The 22,882-nt window shown below is 57.1% G+C and overlaps 1 protein-coding gene across 6 annotated transcripts in view; it reads right to left on the bottom strand.

The window, feature by feature from the left end:
* The window catches only part of PALD1 (phosphatase domain containing paladin 1), a 58,495-nt gene that overhangs the window by 24,607 nt on the left and 11,006 nt on the right, over nt 1–22,882 (bottom strand). For 3 of the 6 annotated variants that reach the window (XR_016220919.1, XM_051823824.3, XM_051823822.3), the window contains exons 2-3: nt 3,939–4,152; nt 241–343 (exon numbers count right to left, since the gene is read on the bottom strand). Coding sequence is in view for 5 of the 6 variants with exons in the window: in XM_051823824.3 (XP_051679784.1) it covers nt 241–343; nt 3,939–4,123 (288 nt within the window). In the remaining variant the exon portion in view is untranslated. Of the gene's footprint in view, nt 1–240; nt 344–3,938; nt 4,153–13,629; nt 13,929–15,077; nt 15,103–20,488; nt 20,623–22,882 lie in introns of those variants that run through there. The other 3 variants (XM_089313400.1, XM_051823825.3, XM_051823823.3) reach the window with 3 other exon arrangements.

The following is a 22,882-nucleotide window of genomic DNA, read 5'->3' as shown; positions in this document are numbered from 1 at the left end:
CTGGTGCCCTGAGGAAAAGGTGCAGGCAGGCTGGGGTCAGGCTGGAACCAGGCAGAGGACGCATGGGGCAGGAGAGACAGGGAGGGAACCGGGGATGCGGGGAACTGACATTGCCCTGCCTCCCACAGGGAGTGAGCTGCTTCGCAGGTGGGGGAGCCAGAGGCAGATGACGGAGGGAACCCATGAGATAAGAGACAGGGGGAGGCAGGGGGAGGCTGGAAGGGCAGGGCTTGACCTCACCTGCACCAGGTAGTGCTCGGGGGTGACGTCCGAAAGCCGGCCCAGGGTGTAATGAGCCTTGAGCAGGTCATCGTGGATCTGGAACTCCTCCTTGCAGTTGTACCTGCCAGGGGCGGAATAGAAACTGCATTGGGGAACAACCCCCCTCCCCAGAACCCACGTGGGGCCGAGACCCATCCCTGTTCCCCAGTATCTATTCTCCCCTTCTTCAGCATCAGAATCCTGGAGTTGTGACTGAGCCATCCACGGCTGACTGCATTTCCTGGCCTCCCTTGCAGCTAGCTGTGGTCATGTGATTAAGTTCTGGTCAATGAGATGTGAAGAAAAGTGATGTGTGCAAATTCTGGGGCATTCCTAAAAGGAAGAGGCCTCTACTTTGTTTTTGTTCCTTCTCTCTGGCTAAAATCCTGCAGTGATGGCAGAAATAGAAAAGTCACCTGCTGATGACACTGCGGCAATGGGAATAGGAGGCTGGCTGGTCCTGGGGCAGCCACACCAGCCTGGACTAGTTCCCAGGCTGTTGGCTGAGAGATGACCATCTGCCTGGATTTGGGGGCTGTTTGTTGCAGCAACCTAACCTGCACCCTGACTCCAACACCACCGCTGGTGGTCTACCATCAGACTGTGCCTGGAGCAGTGCCCACACTGCCAATCCCACCGCATGTCGTGGAGGTCCAGAGCCAGCATCCCAACCCTACAGAAACTCTACAGCTCTGGGTAAGACGCTTGGTTTCCAGGAACTCCTTCACCCTGGGACTTCTGTGAGAATTCAAACTAGTAATGGATGTGCGTGTCCAGCTCGGGGTTAGGTGCACAGTGAGCATCTCCTAATGGAATCAGTAACAGCAGGAGCTCTACAGGCTAGCGTTGCAGTACAGCTGGCTAAGCCGCTGCCTGCGACACCAGCATCCCATATTCAAAGTATTGGTTCAAGTCCCAGCTGCTCCTCTTCCAATTCAGCTCCCTGCTAATGCACCTGGGAAAGCAGCAGAAGATGGCCCAAGTGCTTGGGCCCCTGTCACCCATGTGAGAGACCTGGATGGAGTTCTAGGCTTCTCGCTTTGTCCTGGCTCAGCCAGTGCCATTGCAGCCATTTGGAGAATGAACAAGCAGATAGAATATCTCTGTCTCTGTCTCTCTCTCTCTCTCTCTCCCCTTCTGTTACTCTGCCTTTAAAATAAATAAATCATAAAAAAAAGTAGTAGTTCTACCTCCAACCAAGGTTTTTCAATAAAACCCACAGATGTAAAGTAAGATTTCTGTAGATGTTAAACCAGGAAAAAGTCTACACAGGCAAAAGTCTACACACTCACATAGGACTTCCCACACCCTCCAGACAGAAAGCCATGGTGCTGACTCTAACGAGAATCAGGACATGGCTTTGGCTTCCCAAAGCCCACGAGCTGGACCTGATCCTGCAGTCAGAACAGAGCTTTGGGAAGGGCAACCCTTCCCCCGCCAGGGACCAGATACTAAGTGTGCCCCCGAGAGCACCAAGCCCCCATAGGCAGTCTGTCCTCGGTTACAAGAATGGGGATGGGCCAGATTCGGCCGCAGGAAGCAGTCTGCCAGCCTCTCTATCAAAGGACGCCTGAGGTCTCTTCTACATTGAAGGCTCCACATGGAAACAGTGCGGTGCTCACAGCTGGCTCCAAGCCTGAGCATGGTGTCTCGTGCCAGACTTCATGGCCAGCCAGTGACCGTTCCGAGACACACACGGTCAAACATCTATTTGTTTTCATCTACTTGAAAGGCAGAACGATAGAAAGAGATCTTCCATCTACTGGCTCACTCCCCAAAAGCCTGCAACAGCCAGGAGTGGGCCAGGACAGAGCGGGGAGCATGAAACTCCACTGGGGTCTCCCACATGGACGGCAGGGACTCAGTCACTGGGCTATCGAACCTGAGTTGGAACGCCGATATGGGATATGGGATGTGGGTGTCCCAAGCAGTGACTTAATCCTCTGAGCCACGATGCCCGCCCGGGGTTAAATATTCTGAACTTCTGCTCTGCTTATGTTGGTAAGGAAACCGAGGCCCCGAGCGGGAAAGGGACCTGCTCAAGGACACAGAGCAATGGAAAGCCAAAGCCAGGCCTGGCACACATGTTTCCAATGCTGCCCTCAAGGCTCAAACCTCCCTTAGTGGCCTGTCCACACAGAAACGACACCTCGAGTCTCTGACGGCGTCACTCTCCTCCCCAACTGTGAGCACGGCCTTGTAGCAGGTGCCCTCTTCCCGTTAGGCCCCACGGCCTGACCACTCCCACCCCACAGCTCTCCTTACGCACAGGCCCCACCTGTGCCAACAAACCTCTGTGTGGGGGAACCTGCTTCATCCTGAGCTCACCGACCTCCTCCCTCCTGCCTCCTGGAAGGCAGGGGAGCCCCGAGGGCGGGTGCCAGGGGAGGCACAAGGCTGCCCGACTCCCTAGGAGACACCGCCAATGCCCTTCCAGCCTCCTGTCCCTGCGTTCCTTCATCCAGGGCCCCACAGGACAGACAGCCCTACAGCACGCCCCTCCTCTGGACACAGGCCATGAGTCCCTATCCCTCTCACAGCACGCTGCCAGCCTCCCCGGACAAGGTTCCCGCAGACCCTAACCAGGAGCACCAACAGCAGCTCCAACCTGTGGCCCTTAAACAGCCCGGTGTGAGCCTCAGTATTGGCATCCCAATGTTGGGAAAATATCTGAAGTCCGTGCATCTAAGCACATACATTTCCTTTGAAAATGTTCGGCCAAACATGATTTTCAGGGCACTGGCACTGTGGTGTAGTAGGTTAAGCCTCTAAACCTATGGTGCTGGCATCCCATATGGGTGCCAATTTGAGTCCCAGTTGCTCCTCTTCTGATCCAGCTGTCTGCTCATGGCCTGGGAAGGCAATGGAAGATGGCCCAAGTGCTTGGGCCCTTGAACCTGCATGAGAGACCAGGATGAAGATCCTGGCTCCTGGATTGGCTTACCTCCAGCCTATGCGGCTATTTGGGGAGTGAACCAGTAGATGGAAGATCTTTCTCTCTGTCTTTCCCTCTGTCTCTATACTTCTGCCTCTCAAATAAATAAATAAATAAAATCTTTTTTTAAAAGATTTATTTTATTTATTCAAAAGACAGAGTTAAAGAGAGGTAGAGACAGGTAGAGAAAGAGAAGTCTTCCATCTATTGGTTCACTCCCCAAATGGCTGCGACTGCTGGAGCTGAGCTGATCCGAAGCCAGGAGCCAGGAGTTTCTTCTGGGTCTCCCACGTGGGTGCAGGGGCCCAAGGACATGGGCCATCCTCTGCTGCTTTCCCAGGCATATTAGCAGGGAGCCAGATCAGAAGTGGAGTAACCAAGACTCAAACTGGTACCCATATGGAATGCTGGCGCTGCAAGCTGGGGCCTTAACCTGCTGTGCCACAGTGCTGGCCTCGTAAATAAAATTTTTTTAAAAAATGATTTTCAAACAGGTTTCCCTCCACCCCCTCCTCCACACTCCCTGGCACCACAGACGTGGTAAGGAGTGCGGGCTCAGGGACCCACGACAGGGCGCCAGCTCCGCTGTCCACCTGCTGTGGAACTCCCTGGGTATCAGTGCCTCCATCTATAAAACCGAAGGCAGGTCTTACAGGCTGAGTGCCCCAGGCCACCACAGCCCCCAGCAGGTCCTCCCGGGCCGTGTCTCCCAGGAGCACAGTCTTGCTCCCCCGCCACTCACGTGATCACGACGGGAGCCACCTTGTTGGGGATGATGGACTTGGCCTTGCTGTTGTGCACGCTTGTGGTCTGGAAGGAGTGGACGCTGAGGGAATGCCGGCCATCCATCATGCCACTGCCCTGGAGGCCCTGGAAGGGAGCGGCCGCCGACACCGTCTGCTGGGCTGTGCTGGCCGTTGTCCCCATAGTCCACCGGCAGCCTCAGGACCCGAGACCTGCGGGGGGAGAGGGCATGCAGTGAAGAGGCCAGGGCAGGAAGGGATCCCTCAGCCCCACCACACAGCAGAGGGGGCACCCACTGCAGCTGGAGCAGGCAGGCAGGCTTGTCTACTCTCCCCTGGGGCTCAGAAGCACACAGGCCCTGGGGTGGGGTGTGGCCTATATGGCTAAGGCGCACTTGGGGCACCAGCCTGCCTCCCATATTAGAGTGCCTGGGTTCAAGTCCCAGCTCTACTCCCAATTTCCAGCTTCCTGCTAATGTGCAACCTGGGAGGCAGCAGGTGACAGCTCAAGTCCCTGCCACCCATGTGAGACCTGGGAGAACTCCCAGCACCTGGCCTGGTCATCTCTGTTGTGGGCATCTGGGGAGTGAAACAACCTATGGGAGACGGATATCTACCTATTGTGCACACACTCTCTCTTTCAAATAAATGTTTTTTAAAAGATTTAGTTTTTTGAGAAGCAGAGTTACAGACAGGGAGAGGGAGAAATGGAGAGAGGTCTTCCATCCACTGGCTCATTCCCCAAATGGCCACAATGGCTGGAGTTGGGCCAATCCAAAGCATGGAGCCCGGAGCTTCTTCTGAGTCTCCCACTGGGTACAGAGGTCCAACCACTTGGGCCATCCTCTACTGCTTTTCCAGGCCATAAACAGAGAGCTGGATCGGAAGTGGAGCAGCTGGGACTCAAACCAGCAACCATGTGGGATACCAGCACCGCAGGTGGAGGCTTAGCCTACTATGCCACAGTGCCAGTCCTAATATTTTTTAAAAACAAAAGAAAAATCCTACTATGTGCCTGGATCTTTGCTGATGCCTTGCGAGACTCCCAGATCTAGAGAGACATAAAGACACAGCCTTGGGTACTGGGGTGCAGAGGGTTAAGCTGCCACTTGGGATCCCACAGCATCAAGTGCCTATTCAAGTTCCAGCTTCTAATCCAGCTTCCTGCTGGTGCATCCTGGGAGGCGGTGGAGGCAGACTCAAGTGCAGACCGAGATGGGGCACCTGGCTCCTGGCCTCAGCCTGGCCAGCCCTGACTGTCAGGAACCGCTGGGGAGTGAACCAGCAGATGAAAGATTTCTCTCGTTCTCTTCCCCTACCCCAACCCAGCTTGCTTGTTCTCTCTGTTGTTCTGTCTTCCAAACAGATGAAGAAACAGATAAAATATAAAAAAAAAAGACATCGCTCCTGATCCTAAGTTTATATTCCTCTGCTGAAAATAAGACAGCTAGGAAGGGGTTAACCATCCAGCCCTTGTCTAGGAGTCTATTGATCTGTTGGGGGAAGGGCAGTATAGACAGAGACCAGGCCTCCCATGCTGGGAGAAGTGGGGGATGTCACTGTTGCAGAGAGGAGAACCAGGGGCACACAGATGCAAAGAGAGAAGTCTCCTCTGGGTTTGAACAGGCTGCAGGAGAGCAGTCCAGCCACAAATTTCATAGGATGGGGACAGGCAATCCATACAGGGAGCTGTCAGCACATCAAGGTTCCAGAGAGAACACCGGGCCCCCGAACTCAATGTCAAAGCACTTCCAAAACAGTATCAGCATGAATCCTGGCCCCTGGCAGAACTCAGGGCAGCCAGGGGCCCAGCAACCCTCCTGCAGGGCTGTCTGCATGGGGACACTAAAGGGCACCTGCAAAAGGGGGCCCACAGAGCCAGCACAGTTGTGCAGGCAGGCTAAGCTGCTGCTTGGGCCACGCATCCTATATGAGAGCACTGGTTCAAGGCCCTGCTATTGATTCAGCTCCCCCACTAATGCACACCCTGGGAGGTAGCAGAAGATGGCTCAAGGACTTGGGTCTCTGACATGTTCAGGGAGACCCAGATGGGATTCCCGGTCCAGCCACGGCTGTTGCGGCCATCTGGGGGGCAAACCAGTAGAGGGAAGATCTCTCGATCTCCTTGTCTGTTACTCTGCCTTTCACGCAGATGAAAATGAACACACATCCTTAAAAAACAAAATAGGGGCCAGCAGTGGAACACAGTTGTTGTCTGCAATGTGGGCATCCCGTATCAGAGCACCAATTCCTGTCCTGACTACTCCACATTTTTTAAAAAGATTTATTTTATTTATTTGAAAGAAAGAGTTACAGAGAGAGATAGAGACAGAGAGAGAAGTCTTCCATCTACTGGTTCACTCCCCAGATGGCTGCAATGGCTGGAGCTGAGCCGATCTGAAGCCAGGAGCTTCTTCCGGGTCTCCCACATGGGAGCAGGGGCCCAAGACTCGGGCCATCTTCCACTGCTTTCCCAGGCCATAGCAGAGAGCTGGATGGGAAGAGGAGCAGCCGGGACTAGAACCGGTGCCCATATGGGATGCCAGCGCCTCAGGCCAGGGCTTTAACCCGCTGCGCCACAGTGCCAGCCCCAGTACTCCACACTTCGGATCTGACTCCCTGCTAATACAACTGGGAAAGCAGCCCAAGATGGCCCGAGTGCTTGGATGTGGGAGACCTGGGGGGAGTTCCAGGCTCCAACATGGCCCAGTTCTGGCCATTGTGGTCATTTGGGGAGATTGAGATTGGGGGGGTGGGGTTTACCTTTCAGATAAATAAATCTTCAAAAATAAGATAAAAACCCCCAATTTCTAAACATCAGTGGGCCACAATGGTGGGGTATTGTTTATAAAAACAAAACACTGGAAGCAAGCCCCAGGCAGCAGGGGATTTACTGGCTAAGCTTTAGGATATCCGTCAGGTGAAATGCTTAGCAGCTGTTACAAATACACTGACTTATGTGGAAAGACACAGAGGATATGGGAAATGGATGGATGGATGGGGTGCAAAGCAAGAACCTGCCCCAGCCCACAGCAGCTCAGGGGATGCAGCCTGGGACCCCCACAGGGCGCTGCTCCACACTCGGGGCACATTCGCGCAGGCCGCAGAGTGATGAAGTCAAAGGCCAGGTAAAGCAGAACAAGAACAGCTGGGCAGGTGGCCCTCCGGCTGCCCACGGCACAGCTGCTGCCTCCTCGCATTTCATGGGGCCCGACAGGTCCCAGACCCCACTCACCACAGCTGCACAGAGCCCTCCTGGCAGCCTGGGCCGAGCAGGCCAGTGGGAACAGCATGAGAGAAAAGGGCACAGGGAGACAGCAGTGGCCAGACTTGGGAGAGGCCTGTAGGAGGCAACAGCTGGGGGCAGCTGAGGGGCCAAGGCCACGCCCAGGGCCCTTGGTTCCCACAGGGCTGCAGTGGCCCGACACCTCCGCCTTCTCTGCCCCCTTGCCTGGCTCTCAGCTCTGGCTCCAGCCACATGCCCCTCCTTCTCGTGGGTTCACAGGCGATGACAGGTCCCAGCTGGTGCCTGCAGAGGCGGCAGGAGCCCACACAGATGTGCACAGCTGCGGGGCAGAGGCAGGGCCAGGCAGGACCCTTTGAAAACGGAGCCCATTGAAATCCACTCACACACCCATCAGGCAGTGAGCACCTGAACCAAATGCGGCAGAGCCAGACAAGGGGGCAGACCTGTGAGACACGCCAGGAGAAGCCAGCCAGGGCCCAAGGCTCCCCCAGCAGAACCCCACATGCTAGGGCAGTAAGCAGGCCGGGGGCCACACTGCACAGGGGCTCACAGGCCCACACTAGCCAATGTGGGTCAGCCCACACACACGACACGGACTGCTGTTACAGCACAGCGCCCACCGTGTAACAGGCAAGGCGCGCTCCTCTACCCCCGCATGTCACCCCTGCAGTCACCTTGTCCCACCCAGCTCCCAGCTCCCCTGGGGTGCCCCCTCCACTGAGGCCCCTCTCTGGGCCTCTCTGTAACATGGGGACGATAAAGTGGCAAAGAGAACAGGTTTCAGTGGAGGTGAAATAACAGAAAACATAGGACGGCCTTGGAACAGGGCCTGGCCAGCAAGTGCCCACTACAGGCTGGCCACTGCTAGGCACAGCATGTGCCGATCCCCTGCGCTTCAGTTGGCTCTGCACCACGCTGACCCCCAGCCGACATGGCTACTGGGCACTGGGACGCGCTCTGCAGACGCCACCAGCAAAGGACCTGGAACAGCTCATCAGCGACTCACGTCAACCACCCGCCAACCACCCATCAAAATCACAGTCTCTCTTTTTGAGATGTATTTATCCATTTGAAAGGCAGAGCGACAGAGACAGATGGGGAGACAGAGAGCTTCCATCTGCTGGTTCACTCCCCACATGGCCTCAAATGGCCAGGCCTGGGCCAGGCCAAAGCCAGGAGCCAAGAACTCCATCCTTGGCAGGGACCCAAGCACTTGGGCCACCTGCTGCTCCTTTCCCAGGTGCATTAGCAGGGAGCCTGATCAGAAGTGGATCAGCCAGGTCTCAACTGGCAGTCTGACATGGGACGCCGGCCGCACAAGCAGCAGCTTAACCCACTGTGCCACGGCATCAGCCCCAAAAAGACAGTCTTTTGATTTATGTGGGGCTAAATAATATGTTACTAAGATTGACCCTTTGCTTTTTGCTTTGTCACATGACTATTCACCATGGTGCGGGAAGCTCCCTCCCAGTTACTAGGGGACAGAGCTGTTCTGAGACCCGAGTCCTCTGTGGTCCTCTGGGACACCCCTCTGGCAGTCGGGGTCCTCAGCATGGAGCCCAACGCCCACTGCAGTGAGGACTTGGCCGGAAGGAACCCCAGAAATCAATGCTACCATTCCCAGTAAGAGACGGAAGAGCAAGGACTGGCAGGCCTGGGGGACACAGCGGTCCCAGCTCTGTGTGAAGCCGGCTGAGCCCACTTCCTCCCCTCGTTAGCTGTGTGACCTTTCCAAGCCCCTGTAAACTGGGGACCCTAACAGTAGCTCCCCTGTCAGCCTGCCCCAGGATAAAGTAAGTGACATGACTTCCCGGCAGCCCAACACGCCCACACAGCGACGGCTCCAACCCTCAGCTGCCCTCACTGTTGTCCTGCCCTGCCCCCGCCACACCTGGGCCGCCCTGTACGTCTCCTGGTAACTGCAGGTGCCACAGCCCCAAGCCCCAGGGCCCAGTCCACCACCAGCCTGGGGGAGTCCCGGTGCCCCTCCCCAGCCTGGGCCCCCACGGCTGCCCGTCATCGCTATCCTGTCACACTCCGTGCGGTACACACTGCGAGAGGCTCCAGGAGACCCCAGCCCTGCTCGGGGCCATGGGCAAGTCCTCCACCCTCCTAGGGCAAGTGTGCACCCCGAGACAGTCCAGCTGTCACCACGCCCTCTGCCCCAGCCTGGCTGGCAAATGCACAGGCCCACAGGCAGTCTGGCTCCTTGCCCGTGTGCAGCCCGGGGTCTTCCAGACGCCCAAGCCAGATCCTGCCTGTGCCTTTCTTCCTTTTTTGTGTAAAGATTTATCTTATTTATTTGAAAATCAGATTTACAGGGGCCGGCGCTGTGGCGTAGCAGGTAAAGCCACTGCCTGCAGCACTGGCATCCCATAGGGGCACCGCCATATGGGCGCCAGTTCAAGTCCTGGCTGCTCCGCTTCCGATCCAGCTCTCTGCTATGGCCTGGGAAAGCAGTAGAAGATGGACCAAGTCCTTGGGCCCCTGCACCTGCGTGGTAGACCCCAAAGAAGCTCCTGGATCCTAGCTTCGGATTAGTGCAGCTCCGGCCATTGAGGCCACCTGGGGAGTGAACCAGCGGATGGAAGACCTCTCTTTCTCTGCCTCTCCTTCTCTCGCTGTGTGACTTTTTTTTTTTTTTTAAGATTTACTTATTTATTTGTTTTTTTTTTTTTTAATCTTTTATTTAATGAATATAAATTTCCAAAGTACGACTCATGTGTTACAATGGCTTCCCCCCCCATACCGTCCCTCCCACCCACAACCCTCCCCTTTCCCACTCACTCTCCCCTTCCATTCACATCAAGATTCATTTTCAATTATCTTAATATACAGAAGATCAGCTTAGTATACCTTATTTACTTATTTATTTGAAAGTCAGAGTTAGAGAGAGAGAGAGAGAGAAAGAGAGATCCATCTTCCATCTATTGGTTTACTCCCCAGGTGGCCTCAGCGGCTGGGCTGGGCCAAGCTGAAGTCAGGAGCTTCTTTCAGGTCTCCCACATGGGTGCAGGGAACCAAGCACTTGGTCCACCTGCTGCTGCTCTTCCCAGACCACTAGCAGGGAGCTGGATAGGAAGTGGAGCAGCCAGGACTCGAACCGGAGCCCATATGAGATGCCAGCATTGCATGCAGCAGCTTTACCCACTGTGCCACGAGGCTAGGCCTGTGGGTGCCTTTCACAGGCAAAACAACAGGCAGACCCCCACACTGGCATGGTGCTCCATCTCTGCTCACGTCCCCCAACCCTCCCGACACGCCAGGCCCCTCCTCCTCAGGCCAGACCAGAACGTCCCCTCCTCTTACAGGCAGTGGTGTGGTCACAAGACCCCCACGGTTCCTCTCCGTGTAACGACCCCCTTTTCTTAGTCACTTTGCTGGAGGCAGGCGTTCGGCCCGGCAGCTAAGAGGCCACTTGGGACACCAGTATCCCATCCTGCAGCGTCCGGGTTTGAGTCTTGGCTCTGCTTCCAATTCCAGCTTCCTGCTGATGCACACCCTGGGAGGCAGCAGGTGAGGGCTCCAGTACTTGGGTCCCTGTAACCCACATGGGAGACCTGGATTGAGTTCCTGACTCCCAGCTTCTGCCTGGCCCACTACAGGCACCTGGGGAGTGAACCAGCAGACGGACAATCTCTTTCTCTCTCATACCTCCCTCCCCAAGTCTTTGGAATAAATAGAAGATTTTCTAAAACTCGCCTGGCTGGCAGGATTACGTGTGTACCATCAGAGCAGGCGCAGAGCCCGACCAGTCGGCACCGTGGCCCCAGCAGCACAGCAGTGCCCAGGACACAGCAGAGGCTCTGTAAACATTCCTGAAGCCAACACGTGACACCTCCCACTCGCAGGACCACAGCACAGGGAGGAGCAGGCCTCAGCTTCCGCAAGAGAGTGAGAGAGAAGCTGCTCTAGCCACACGCTTCTCCCCTGCACTGGCCTCCTCCCAGACCCTCCACATTTTACCCAGCCTCAGAGGTTGGAGCCCAGTTCCTCCATGAAGCCTTCCCTGACTACACTCCCAACCCCACCTCTCTACTCCCACAGCCCCTCCTGAGCTCCGCAAACTAGGACACTCCATTCGCTGAGCTCATGCTGCTCCTAGCGGGGCCCGTGCCCTTCCCGGCTCTGCAGCAGGTGCCTGGTTCAGCAGAGGAGGTGGACAGTGACTGCCAAGAACACATCAGCTCTGAGAGGGCAGGACGGGGTCTCTCCACCACTCCACGTCCCCACCCAGCCTCACGAGCTGGAACAAGGCCGGCACTCAACAGCAGATGCCCACACAAGACTTGGGGACAGGTAGGCAAACAGGCACTGGCTAGGTCGGGCGTGGTGGACAGAGTGCAGGACTTCCCTCACTCACTCGCTCTGGCTTACCCTTTGCTCCTAAGTTAGTGCCCACCCCCAACCCCCACCCTGCTCCTCCACCTGCGCAGCTCGGCCGGCCCCCCGCCCGGTACCCTCTGCCGACTGCAGTCCCTGTTCCCCTGACGCTAACTCCGCTCACACAGCCAGGCCGGGCTCTTAAATCCTGCTGCCGTTTCTGCCTTGGCTACTGACAATAACCCTCGAGGGACCCGACCAGGGGCCCTGACCCCACTTCACAGAAGAGGAGACAGCTGAGCAAGGCAAAGAGCAACCAGCCCCAGGGGACGCGGCCCAGGGCAGGCACAGTCCCCTGCCCTGGCCGGCCTCTGCCCGGGCCTCCTTCTTTTGAACACCAGAAGAGATCAACTCAACACAGAGAATGAGAACACCCAGGGCTGGGAGTGCAGGAACCCCACCACCACCACCTGCTAAACTGTAGGTTTCTAGCACTTCTATTTCCCTACACTGGAAGAAAAGACTTTAAAGTGAAAAACAGACAAGACGGCTGGAGAAGGCTGTCATGTGCCCAGCAGGTGTGGCCTTGATTCAGCTTGCAAGCCCAGGGGCCTCTTTAGGGGCTGGGGGCCGCAGGAAGGAGGCGTCACATGTCAGGATGACAAGCAGAGGTGGGCTGGGAGCAGGGAGTGGACAGAGCCCGGCAGAGTGGCCGGCCATGGGCAGCAGCAGAGGTAGGTAGGGGGTTGGACTGTTGGAGCTACCGGTCTGGAGAAACTACAGCACAAGGCTTAGCCTCAGAGAGCCGGGACACGCGTCCGGCACAGCTCACCGGACAGGTGGAAGGCAAGAGCAGGGGCTCTGGGGATGGCAAAGACCGCCCTGTTGCCAGCAGCGGTCACCGGGTTACCCGATGCTTGGCAGCACACAGCGGCCCAGAGCCAAGATTGACTCCTCACCTCCCGTGTAGCACCTGGGGCCACGTGACCACGGTGGGACACGAGGGGCAGCATCACCTGCCAATTTCTGGACCCCTTTCCTTCCTTCCTCCACCCTGCTGCCTGGAACACAGAAGCAATGGCGGAAGTCTTGCAGCCATCCTGAGCCCCGAGCACGTGAAGCCACGTCCCAGGAACAGTGGAGATCAAGCTCCCCGAGGAAGCCGTGGGACGGAGCCACCACCCTGGCTGGGTCCGCAGCACTCTGGGCTCCAGCAGGACAGAGAAATAAACTTCCACCTCGTGGGAAGCACAGTTGTTTGGCTTTTCCTATTCCTCGCAGCCAAATCTAATCCTGACTAATGCACTCTGTTATTTTTAGGTTTGACCCTCGGTGGCCACCCGCCACATGGCTGCAGTGAGGGGCTGACTTCTCCCCCTCCTGCAGGAGGACAGCAGGTTTCCCTGAGGGTGAACACCAGAGCAGCACCAGGATCCTGGGAGCTCAGGGTCCAGAAGCCGCCAGGCCAGGCCGCCGGGGCCCACGGGCAGCGAACGGGACACATACAGGGGCCAATCAAACCATCCCCAATGCCTACAGCCCAGCCCTAAGCCCCTCCTCCCACCCTCCTCACCCTCAAGATTCCAGGCAAGCCCAGCTCCCAGCTGCCCAGTGGAGTCCAACAGAAAAGCGCCAGCCAACGTCGCCCCCACCTGCCCAGCACTGATTTTGTGGGTACTGGGGCTCAGCCGGGCCCTCTCTGTGCCAACCTCACTTTCATCTGGAAAGTGAGGCTGGCTGAGATGGGCGGGTACCCCACGGCTGAATCCTCAGTGCAGAGTGCACATTTCGGTCAAGCCCCAGCACAGAGCTGCAGTGCCAGCGGCAGGCTCTGGAACGGGTGGTGGCACCTCCTGCCCCCAGACCCAGCCTGCAGCCCCTCCTAGGAGGAAGCTGCAGCAAGGTGGCCAGGGCCGCTCAGGCCTTCCAGGACCCCCGGGGCAGCCTCTGCCCTCCTGGCTTCTCCGGCCAGGCATGCCACCCCCAGGCACGCTCCCACACCCATCCGTCGGCATCCTTCCCCGAGGCCCTCCGGCCTCAGCCCGTGCTCCGGGCAACCCTGGCCTTGACTCCAAGGGCCTTCAGGTCTGAGCCGTCTGCTCTTCCACACCCCACAATACCTGCAGTTCCACACGTCACCCACTACGTGAATTTCACAGTCACCATCTCACGGGAGCCTCCGAACACGCGAGAAGACCGAGCACTGACTACTGTCCCATTGAGCAGGTGAAAAGCACCAGGCTCACAGAGCGCAGCCAGCAGCAGAGCCAGGCCTCTGGTTCCGAAGCCCTGCTCTTCCGACTGTCTGGGAGACACTGGGCCTGGGGGAGGGGCGCCCCTCCCAGGGCCGCAGCCTCGGCCTCCCACTCGCCCCTGGCAGCCAGATGCCCAGGGCGGGTAACAATGGGGCTAAAAATAGGGCTGTGCTTCTGCGGGGCAGCAGGGGCTGAGCGGCCAGCTGCAGGAAACATCTGCCTCAGCTTCAGAACAAACGCACAGGAAGTGGCCACGCTGCAGGGTTCCCTCCTGCGGGGGCGGGGCTGGGGGAGGCGGGAGGGGCAGGAGCTCCACCGCTCCTCACCTGCCCCAGCCTGTCTCTCCAGCACACACACACACACACACACACACTCACACTCACACTTACACACACACACGTGCACCCACTTGGTACAGTATCATCGTTCCCCCCCCCCAGCACCAACACATATCCGAGAGCCAGAGGTGCTTTGAAATCCCTCATCTGCTCCCCTCAGTTTACAGATGAGGAGACTGAGGGGCAGAGGTGGCCAGCGACCCACCCACAGCCACAGCCACAGCCACAGCCACAGCCACAGCCACAGCCACAGCCACAGCAGGCAGCAGGCAGCAGGCAGCAGGGCCAGGGCTGGGCGTCTCCACCCCCACCCTCTCCCCTGTTCGTCGCCTTTCCTGGGCCCAGCCACTGAGAGCCGTGGGAGTCCCTGGCGGGGAGAGCACTCCCACTCCCAAGAGTGATGCCCACGGAGCTGAGGAGGCGGACGTCCCAGGGAGACCCTCAGCTGGGCTCCAGGAGGACCCAGGCGGCAGGAGCAGGCCAGCCCCTCCTTGCCTGATGCCCCCGCCCGACTCCCACTCTGTAACCCAAGGGGCCTCCCACAGTCCCCAAACAGGAAGCAGCACCCAGCCTTGGCCCATGGCAGCAACAGGACCTGGGTAACGACCACCAACACAAATGGTAACAAAGCAGAGGCAGCCCCATGCAGCTGGGACAGAAGTGGCGGGTTCCATGGTCTGCCCAGGGCAGAGTCCCACCTCTGAACTAACAGCTGGGCCACCTCCCGTGGACCCAGGCCGGCCCACTTGCCTCCAGCCATGGGCAGGTGCCAGTCTCTGCCCACTGTCACACAGGCAGTGACACACCAGCCTCACGCTACCCTGTCCCCCTCTACCTAATCCACTCCCATCATCCCCTGCACCAGAAAGCCTTCCTCAACCTCCCCTCCTCACCCTCCAACCACGGGTGTCTCTCCTGCTGAGCCCCACTAGGTTGCCCCCAGCTGGCGCCTGAATGAACAAGAATGAGGAATACCGTTAGTAAGCACAGCAGGATCGACTCTGCAAGCGTGGGTGCTGCGAGGGTGGGACAGGGCCCAGGCCCAGCACGCTGCCCCGTTCCTGACATGGGAGTCGAGCTGTGATTGCCTCATGGAAAATGTGGCCGAGCCCCGAGCCCCAGGCAGCCGAGAAGGCAAATGAGGAAGGGACGCAGAGGCCGAGGCTATGGGCACCAGGGAGGGGGAGGGGACGCAGAAGCAGGCCCCAGCCGTGTGGGGCGGCAGCTTGCCTGGGCCCTGCAGCCTGTCCTCAGAGAGGCAAGAAAAAGGGGCATGCATAAGGTTCACAGGCCCCTGCCTCACTCCCAAAGACCCAAGACATTAGAACCTAGAGCAGCATCAGAAATCTGAAACAGCAAATGGCGAACCCTGCTTTGTAAAAAGGATTATTTATTTTCATCTACATGAAAGGCAGAGTGAGAAAGCAGAAAGAGAAAGGTCTTCCAACCTCTGGTTCACGCCCCACATGCTCCCCACGGCCAGCACCGAACCAAGCTGAAGCCATTAGCCACCAACTCCATCTGGGTCTCCCACATGGGCGGCAAGGACCCCAAGCACTTGAGCCGTGATCACGGCCTCCCAGGCGCATCAACAGGAAGCAGAGGAGGCAAGTCTGGATCCCAGGCGCTCTGATACAGGACGTGGGCGTCCCAAGCAGCGGCTTCATCCCCTGTGCCACAACGGCCGGCCCACAAACGATAAATCCGAATCCCAAACAATTTATACCTCCACTCCCCCCGCATTGCGCTCCTCCGGGTTTATTAGGGGACAGGGATGAAACTGACAGCAGGCGACCACACTGGGCCCCAAGAGAACGCAGGCACTGCACCGAGATGACGCATCGTCCCCTGATTCCCACTGGGAAGGCTGCAGAAGCCACAGTGGCTGACACTGTCAGAGTCTCAGCAGGGACCAGGCCCTGGGCACGCACTGGGCCGTGCTCACAGACATGCGCTTGCAATGGCAAAGTCTGCCGGTGCCAGGGAGGCTGTCCTCGATGAAGCAGCAAAAAACGACTAGTTTCACTCTCAGCCCGTGAGTAGCCCGCGTGATGAAACAGGAAGTGCACATAAGGCATTTCAGCGGCTCGTCGGGTGTGACGAGGTCCGGAGGCAAATCACAGCGCACCTGCGCAGGTGTTCCAGTGGGAGCTGGACCGGCCTGGCATCCGGGGAGCGCTATTCTCACTTGAGAGAAACACGGGCAATCGAGGGGTGTTCAGAGTTGGGGATCTGGTAGAAGTTTTCTCAAAAATGCGCCAAGGGAGCTGTCCCCTCCAGGAAAACAACCGCGGGCACGTGTTGCCAATGACAAAGTTGGAGCAGGCGGTGGAAAACGCACACGTGGGCTCCCAGCTTCCCGGCGCCGGATCTTTCCAACAACAGCTGTGATGATGTTCCCAGATCCGATGTTTGGAAACCCTGGCGGGAGATGTGTCCACACGGGTGAGATCTCGTAACTCAGGGAGCCACACCCAATGTCACATTCAAGGTGCAGCACGGTCCAGGGGATCTGAACCGAACAAAGTGTGCCAATGTTTCCAGATTCCATGCTTCAGTGAATGCTTAGTCCCATGTTTTATGTAGTATCACAGGAAAATACCATAGGCTAATAAAATACTCCTTCCTTTTTTTTTAAGATTTATTTATTTTTTTGAAAGAGTTACACAGAGAGAGGAAAGGCAGAGAGAGAGGTCTTCCATCTGCTGGTTCCCTTCCCAGATGGCCGCAATGGCTGGAGCTGCACCAATCCGGAGCCAGGAGCTTCTTCCGGATCTCCCACGCAGGTGCAGGGGCCCAAGGACTTGGTCCATCTTCTACTGCTTTCCCAAGCCATAGCAGAGAGCTGGATAGGACCTGGAGCAGCCAGGACTTGAACTGGCACCCATATGGGATGCCGGCACTGCAGGTAGCAGCTTTACCCACTATACCACAGCGCCAGCCTTTTTCTAACGGCATAGTATACGCAGATAAATGAATGGATGTTTGCATTCCATTTTCCACGCACTTGCTGAGGTCCCCCCGGATCTGTGCACAGCTGGATTTTCTTCACATCTCCCACCAAAAACAGCACAGCCCACCAGAATGGAGGCAGAGCAGATGTGGAAATCCACCTGGCGCCTTCTGGGCCACGTATAAAAGGGACTGCCAAACTGTAAAGCAATGCCACTCTTCCCACTGCTGCTTGTTTCAGAAAAGCTAGTGACTTTTAAAACACAGTACATTTCATTTAGGCTAACATATAGTAAGTTTGTTATAGTTATTTTTAAACGCATTTATATATAAGCATTTTTTTGACAGGCAGAGTGGACAGTGAGAGAGAGAGACAGAGAGACAAAGGTCTTCTTTTGCTGTTGGTTCACCCTCCAATGGCTGCCGCGGCTGGCGCACCACGCTGATCCAAAGCCAGGAGCCAGGTGCTTCTCCTGGTCTCCCATGGGGTGCAGGGCCCAAGCACTTGGGCCATCCTCCACTGCACTCCCGGGCCACAGCAGAGAGCTGGCCTGGAAGAGGGGCAACCGGGACAGAATCCGGTGCCCGGACTGGGACTAGGACCCAGTGTGCCGGCACCACAGGCAGAGGATTAGCCTATTGAGCCACAGCACCAGCCTCCGTTTTGGTTTCTAACATAGTAAACACTGGAATATGCATATAATCCCTTAAACACAAACTCTTTGGGGTCCTCAACTTGAAGAGTGTCAAGGTGAAAAGTCGACTAACAGCTGTGACTTAATCATTTTGCAGGTATAGACACTGAGGCACTGAGGTGTGTACAATGTATCTGAGGGCCACAGGGGGCCAGGCAGGGGAGCTTCCAAGTGCAAGCTCTTAACCTACATGCCCCCCACCCCATCCATCATTTGTTCCCAAGGCAGAATGCAGAAGGTTGAAAGCCGATAATGCCACAAGCAGAGCCCCAGAGCCCCAGACTGGCAGAAGACACGAGAAATAAGTCACCTTGGAGTGGGAAAGAACCTTCCATGCAAACTGCTAGAGGTAGAACACATTGAGGTGAATGCCAATAGCTCAGACCACACAAAAGTGGTTGCCTTTTGACCAATATGGAAAACCCATAAAGTTAAAAGGCAAATAACAAACCAGATATGCCCCAAGTGTTTTTATTAGTTATCATATGCGATATATGGTTTTTCCAAGGAGATGAGAAACTCAGCAGAGCTGCCCCTCAGTACTGCCGGGGGGCACTGGTTCCAGGATCCCTCCCTGGGATACCGAAATCCAGTGACACCCAAGTCCTCAAAGAAAATGCCATGGCATGCGCAGACAGAGCCTACAGGCATCCCCACTTCACATCCCCTCCAGATCACCTACAACCCCTAAGGCACTCACAGGCTCGGGAGCAGCTGCTACGCCACAACATTCAGGGAGCAATGGCAAGAACACACTCCACATTGCTGCAGCCCAGGATCCACGCTGCTTTCCGGATGGGGTCAACCCTGCTGTGGGCCGACTTCACAAACACTGTGGGCCAACTGCCTCTCGAGGATAAGAGAGACCAAAAACAGGGGGTGGGGTGGGAGAAAGGGGAGAGTATTGTGGGAGGGAGAGAGAGCCCAAGAGAAGAAAGAAACAGAGAAGGAATGCAGGTAGGGGCAGGTGGGCATCAGGCACAGTGGTCAGAACACCACTTTAGGATGCCTGCACCCCATATCAGAGTGCCTGGGTTCAAATTCCAGCTCCACTCCTGATTCCAGCTTCCTGGCCAGTGCAGACCCTGGGCGCAGCAGATGATGGCTCAGGCACAAAGTCCCTGGCCCCCGTATGGGAGACCTGGAGTGAGGTCTGGCTTTCAAATGGGGCCAGGCCCAGCCCAGCATTTGAGGAATAAACTATGGCATGGGAGATCTGTCTCTCTTGCTTTCTCTACCTTTAAAATAAATGTTTTTTTTAAAAAAGAGAAGAAATACAAATGGCCAATAAATGTGAAAAAAATTCAACCTAACTTGTAATTTAAAAATTAGAAACTAGGCAATTCCATGCACTGCCCACGCTCGTATTGGAGGTGAGGCAGGACGGCCCCCTGCCCCCAGCGCCAGCCCAGGTCCTAGGCGTGGACTCTCTCCGAGGCACCTGGCAGGGTACAAATGGCACAGCTCTCTGGAGGCCAATCTGGCAAGGACTCCAAACACCTTACAAATGTGCAGCACACGGACCCAGGATTCTTCTAGCAGCTTATTCAACAGAAATAAGCTATGGCCACAAAGGCGTTCAGTACAGCTTAGCTCACGGGAGTCATGTCAACAACACACAGCAACAGCAGCCCAGGTCCAGAGTGCCATGGGCGTCACTATGTGGTCACTGGCACAGCAGGAGCGGCAGATGACCGTCACTGATGGAACATGGAGGCGAGGAAGGCAACACAGGCAAACGCCCCGGGACCCCATCCTGCCAACTCAGAAGCAGCGACACCAGACAAGACACAGGAAGCCAGCCAGAGCACGGCGTGCCGCAGCAGGCGGGAGGCTCAGCGGTGCGGCTCAGGGGCTGCCGGCGGAATCACACACTGTGACCCGCTGGCCCCCACAGGGGCACTGCTTGGTAGATCCCTCAAGCCGTCTACACACCTGTGCCATGTGTACTCCACCGTGAATGCGAAACCTCAGCTTAGACAAAAGAACGAGGCAGCCGCTCATACCGGCACGGGAGACAGCCACTCGTTCATTTTTTGTAAAAGGCATCAAATGATTTCAGAGTTTCCTCCCATCAAGTAGCAGGGCAGCCCCTCACACGCAGGTGCACACACACTAGGAGACGCCTGCCAGGAGAACCCGCAGAGCACAGATGGGGCACCAGGGTCACGCCCAGGACGTGGGATGAGGGACGACCTTTCTCATCTTCCTGAATGTCTTCACTTTCCTTCCACAAACACATACCAGAGGAAGAACAAGATCTGCACAGGGCGGCCACTGATGCCAGTACCAGCGCCACACCCTGTGGGAGAGCAGCCCTCCTGGGGTGCCCGGCTAGCAGCACAAGGTTACAAGGACCGGGAAAACCAGGCTGACTGCCAGGCTGTGCCACGGCCTCCCAGCCTCCTTGCCTGGAGGGTGGCGAGGGGAGCACAAGGGCCCTGGTGCTCAGAGTGGTTCCCACAGGCAGGTACCTGGCTCCGCAGCAGGCAGGGAGCCCAGTGGGGATGAGTACCTGCCTCACCTCACATGGCCAGGCCCTCGGGCACCCTGGCCCACAGAGCCCTCCCTACCACGGCAGGGTGGTGCACAGGCCTGACCCCTCCCAGGCCTCAGTGTCCCCAGCAGCAAAAGGAGCTGGCTGGGCATTGCACTTGACCTCAAGTAGCCTCCCCCAGCCCCCACGCCCATCATTCCCATCAAAGCCCCCACAGTGGGGTGTGAAAGCAGGAAACCTACGCAGACAGGAAGTGACCTCGCCGGATGAATGACAGGCCCACATTCCATCAGGAACCCCCACCTGCCGCTGACCCGCAGGGTCATGGGAGCCAGAGGCCGGTGGGCACGTGGAGGCCAAGGAGGAAACAGGATTCAGTGCAGAAGGCCAGGCACACGGCAGGGAAGTGACTTCACTCCACAGTCTGTCCTCTTGGCTTCCGCTCCTGGCACGGGGCAGTTAACCCTGAGAGCACCACGCTCGTCCTACCACCCCTTGCGGCCCAGGAGGCAGCTGCATGAAGGAGCTTGCGGCAGAAGCTCGGGCCCAGTAGGGGGTACCCAGGCCTGGGAGGAGGGGCCCACTGACCACAGCCCAGGTACCGAGCGGCTCCATGCTGAGAAAGATTCGAGGAAACAGCCCCAAGCCCTGTGCCCGGAGAGGTGCCTGAGCCTGCCCCGGGATCAGGAGCTTAGAGCCCAGGCCAGGCTGGCAGGCAGCCCTGCACCCAGTCCTGGCTTCCAATGACTTGCTGCTCTGTGATCCTGGCCAAGTCGCTGAACTCCTCTGGGCCGGGCTCCTTTATCAGTACAATGAGACCATTATCGACACCCAGTTCACCGGGCTGTGGGGAGGACCGCACCTTGTGAATCTCCATGAATGCTTACTTCCATTCCCACCACCAGCTGACCTCCCTGGCTCAACCCTGAAGACGCGAGGTGCCTTTAACATGTGCTCTAAAGAACAATTACCACTTAAAAAGGAAGGAAGCCCTGACACAAACTACCAGGGGATGGACCCTGAGGACATTACGCTGAATGTCTGAATAAGCCAAGCACAAAATGCCTGGACGCCCAGCTCGGCCTCCTGACTCCAGCCTCTTGCTACTGCACACTCTGGGAGGCAGCAGGCGATGGCTCAAGTGCATGGGCCCCTGCCATCCACACGGGAGACCTGGACTGCATTCCTGGCTCCTGGCTTCGGCCCGGCCCAGCCCAGCCTCTGCTGCTGCAGCCATTTGGGAAGTGAACAACTGGATGGAAGCATGCTCACTTGCTTGCTCTCTCAAATACATAAATATTCTGAAGTACAACCACTGCAAGATTCCACCCCTGGAGCCGGCACTGTGGTGCAGTAAGTTAAACCTCCACCTGTGGCACCGGCATCCCATATGGGCACCAGTTCTAGTCCCAGCTGCTCCTCTTCCGATCCGGCTCTCTGCTGTGGCCTGGGAAAGCAGTAGGAGATTGCCCAAGTCCTTGGACCCCTGCACCTGCATGGGAGACTGGGAAGAAGCACCTGGCTCCTAGCTTTGGACTGGCGCAGCTCCAGCCGTTACAGCCACTTGGGGAGTGAACCAACAGAAGGAAGACCTTTCTTTCGCACGCTCTCTCTCTCTCTCTGTAACTCTACCTCTCAAATAAATAAATTAAAAAAAAAATCTTCAGCCAGCGCCGCGGCTCACTAGGCTAATCCTCCGCCTGCGGCGCCGGCACTCCAGGTTCTAGTCCCGGTCGGGGCGCCGGATTCTGTCCCGGTTGTTCCTCTTCCAGTCCAGCTCTCTGCTGTGGCCCAGGAGTGCAGAGGAAGATGGCCCAGGTCCCTGGGCCCTGCACCAGCATGGAAGACCAGGAAAAGCACCTGGCTCCTGGCTTCAGATCGGTGCAGCGCACTGGCCGTAGCAGCCATTTGGGGGGGGAGCCAATGGAAAAGGAAGACCTTTCTCTCTGTCTGTCTCTCTCTCACTGTCCACTCTGCCTGTCAAAAAAAAAAAAATCTTAAAAAAAAAATTCCACTCCTATGCAGTCCCTGGAGAACTCAAATTCACAGAGACAGGAAGCAGAAGGGCGGTCCCCGGGGTCTTCAGGCAGGGGAGAAGTTGGTGCTTACTGGGCAGGGAGTGTCGGGTGGAGAGGAGCAAAGAGCTCTGGCTCCTCCCCATCTCTCCCCAGCAGCCACCGCACAAGAGGCAAGCATCTGGCCTCCATCTCTGGGGCCAGGGATGTGGGAGGAGGAGACTGCTGAGCAGTGGGCATGCACGGTGCCCTGAGACCCGGAACACGACCCTCCAGGGGCCCCCTGACTCTTAGCCTGAGTGTGGGAAGTGGGTGGGACTTGGCAGGGAGTCAGAGAGGCTGAGCGGCCACGTGACGGTGGGCAAGTCTCTTCCCCCTCAGGTCTCTCCGAAGTACGGCGAGGATCTGCCCTTGGGCACACCGCCCGGGGAAGGCAGTGAGAACGGTCATGGGAAGACACAGCAGTGTACGGCACAGGCGTCCACAACGCCAAACACCAGAAACAGCACGAAGGTCCCACCACGCGGAAAAAAATGAGCAAACGGCCATCTGACCACACGTGGAACACCACACAACGACGAAAAGGAGCAGCTGATAGTGACACAGCCGTGGGGACTTGCA

Source organism: Oryctolagus cuniculus, chromosome 15 (assembly GCF_051225735.1).
Source record: "Oryctolagus cuniculus isolate XC-2025 breed Fujian yellow rabbit chromosome 15, ASM5122573v1, whole genome shotgun sequence".
Taxonomy (NCBI): Eukaryota; Metazoa; Chordata; class Mammalia; order Lagomorpha; family Leporidae; genus Oryctolagus; species Oryctolagus cuniculus.
This window is presented reverse-complemented; position numbering and strand designations above follow the sequence as displayed.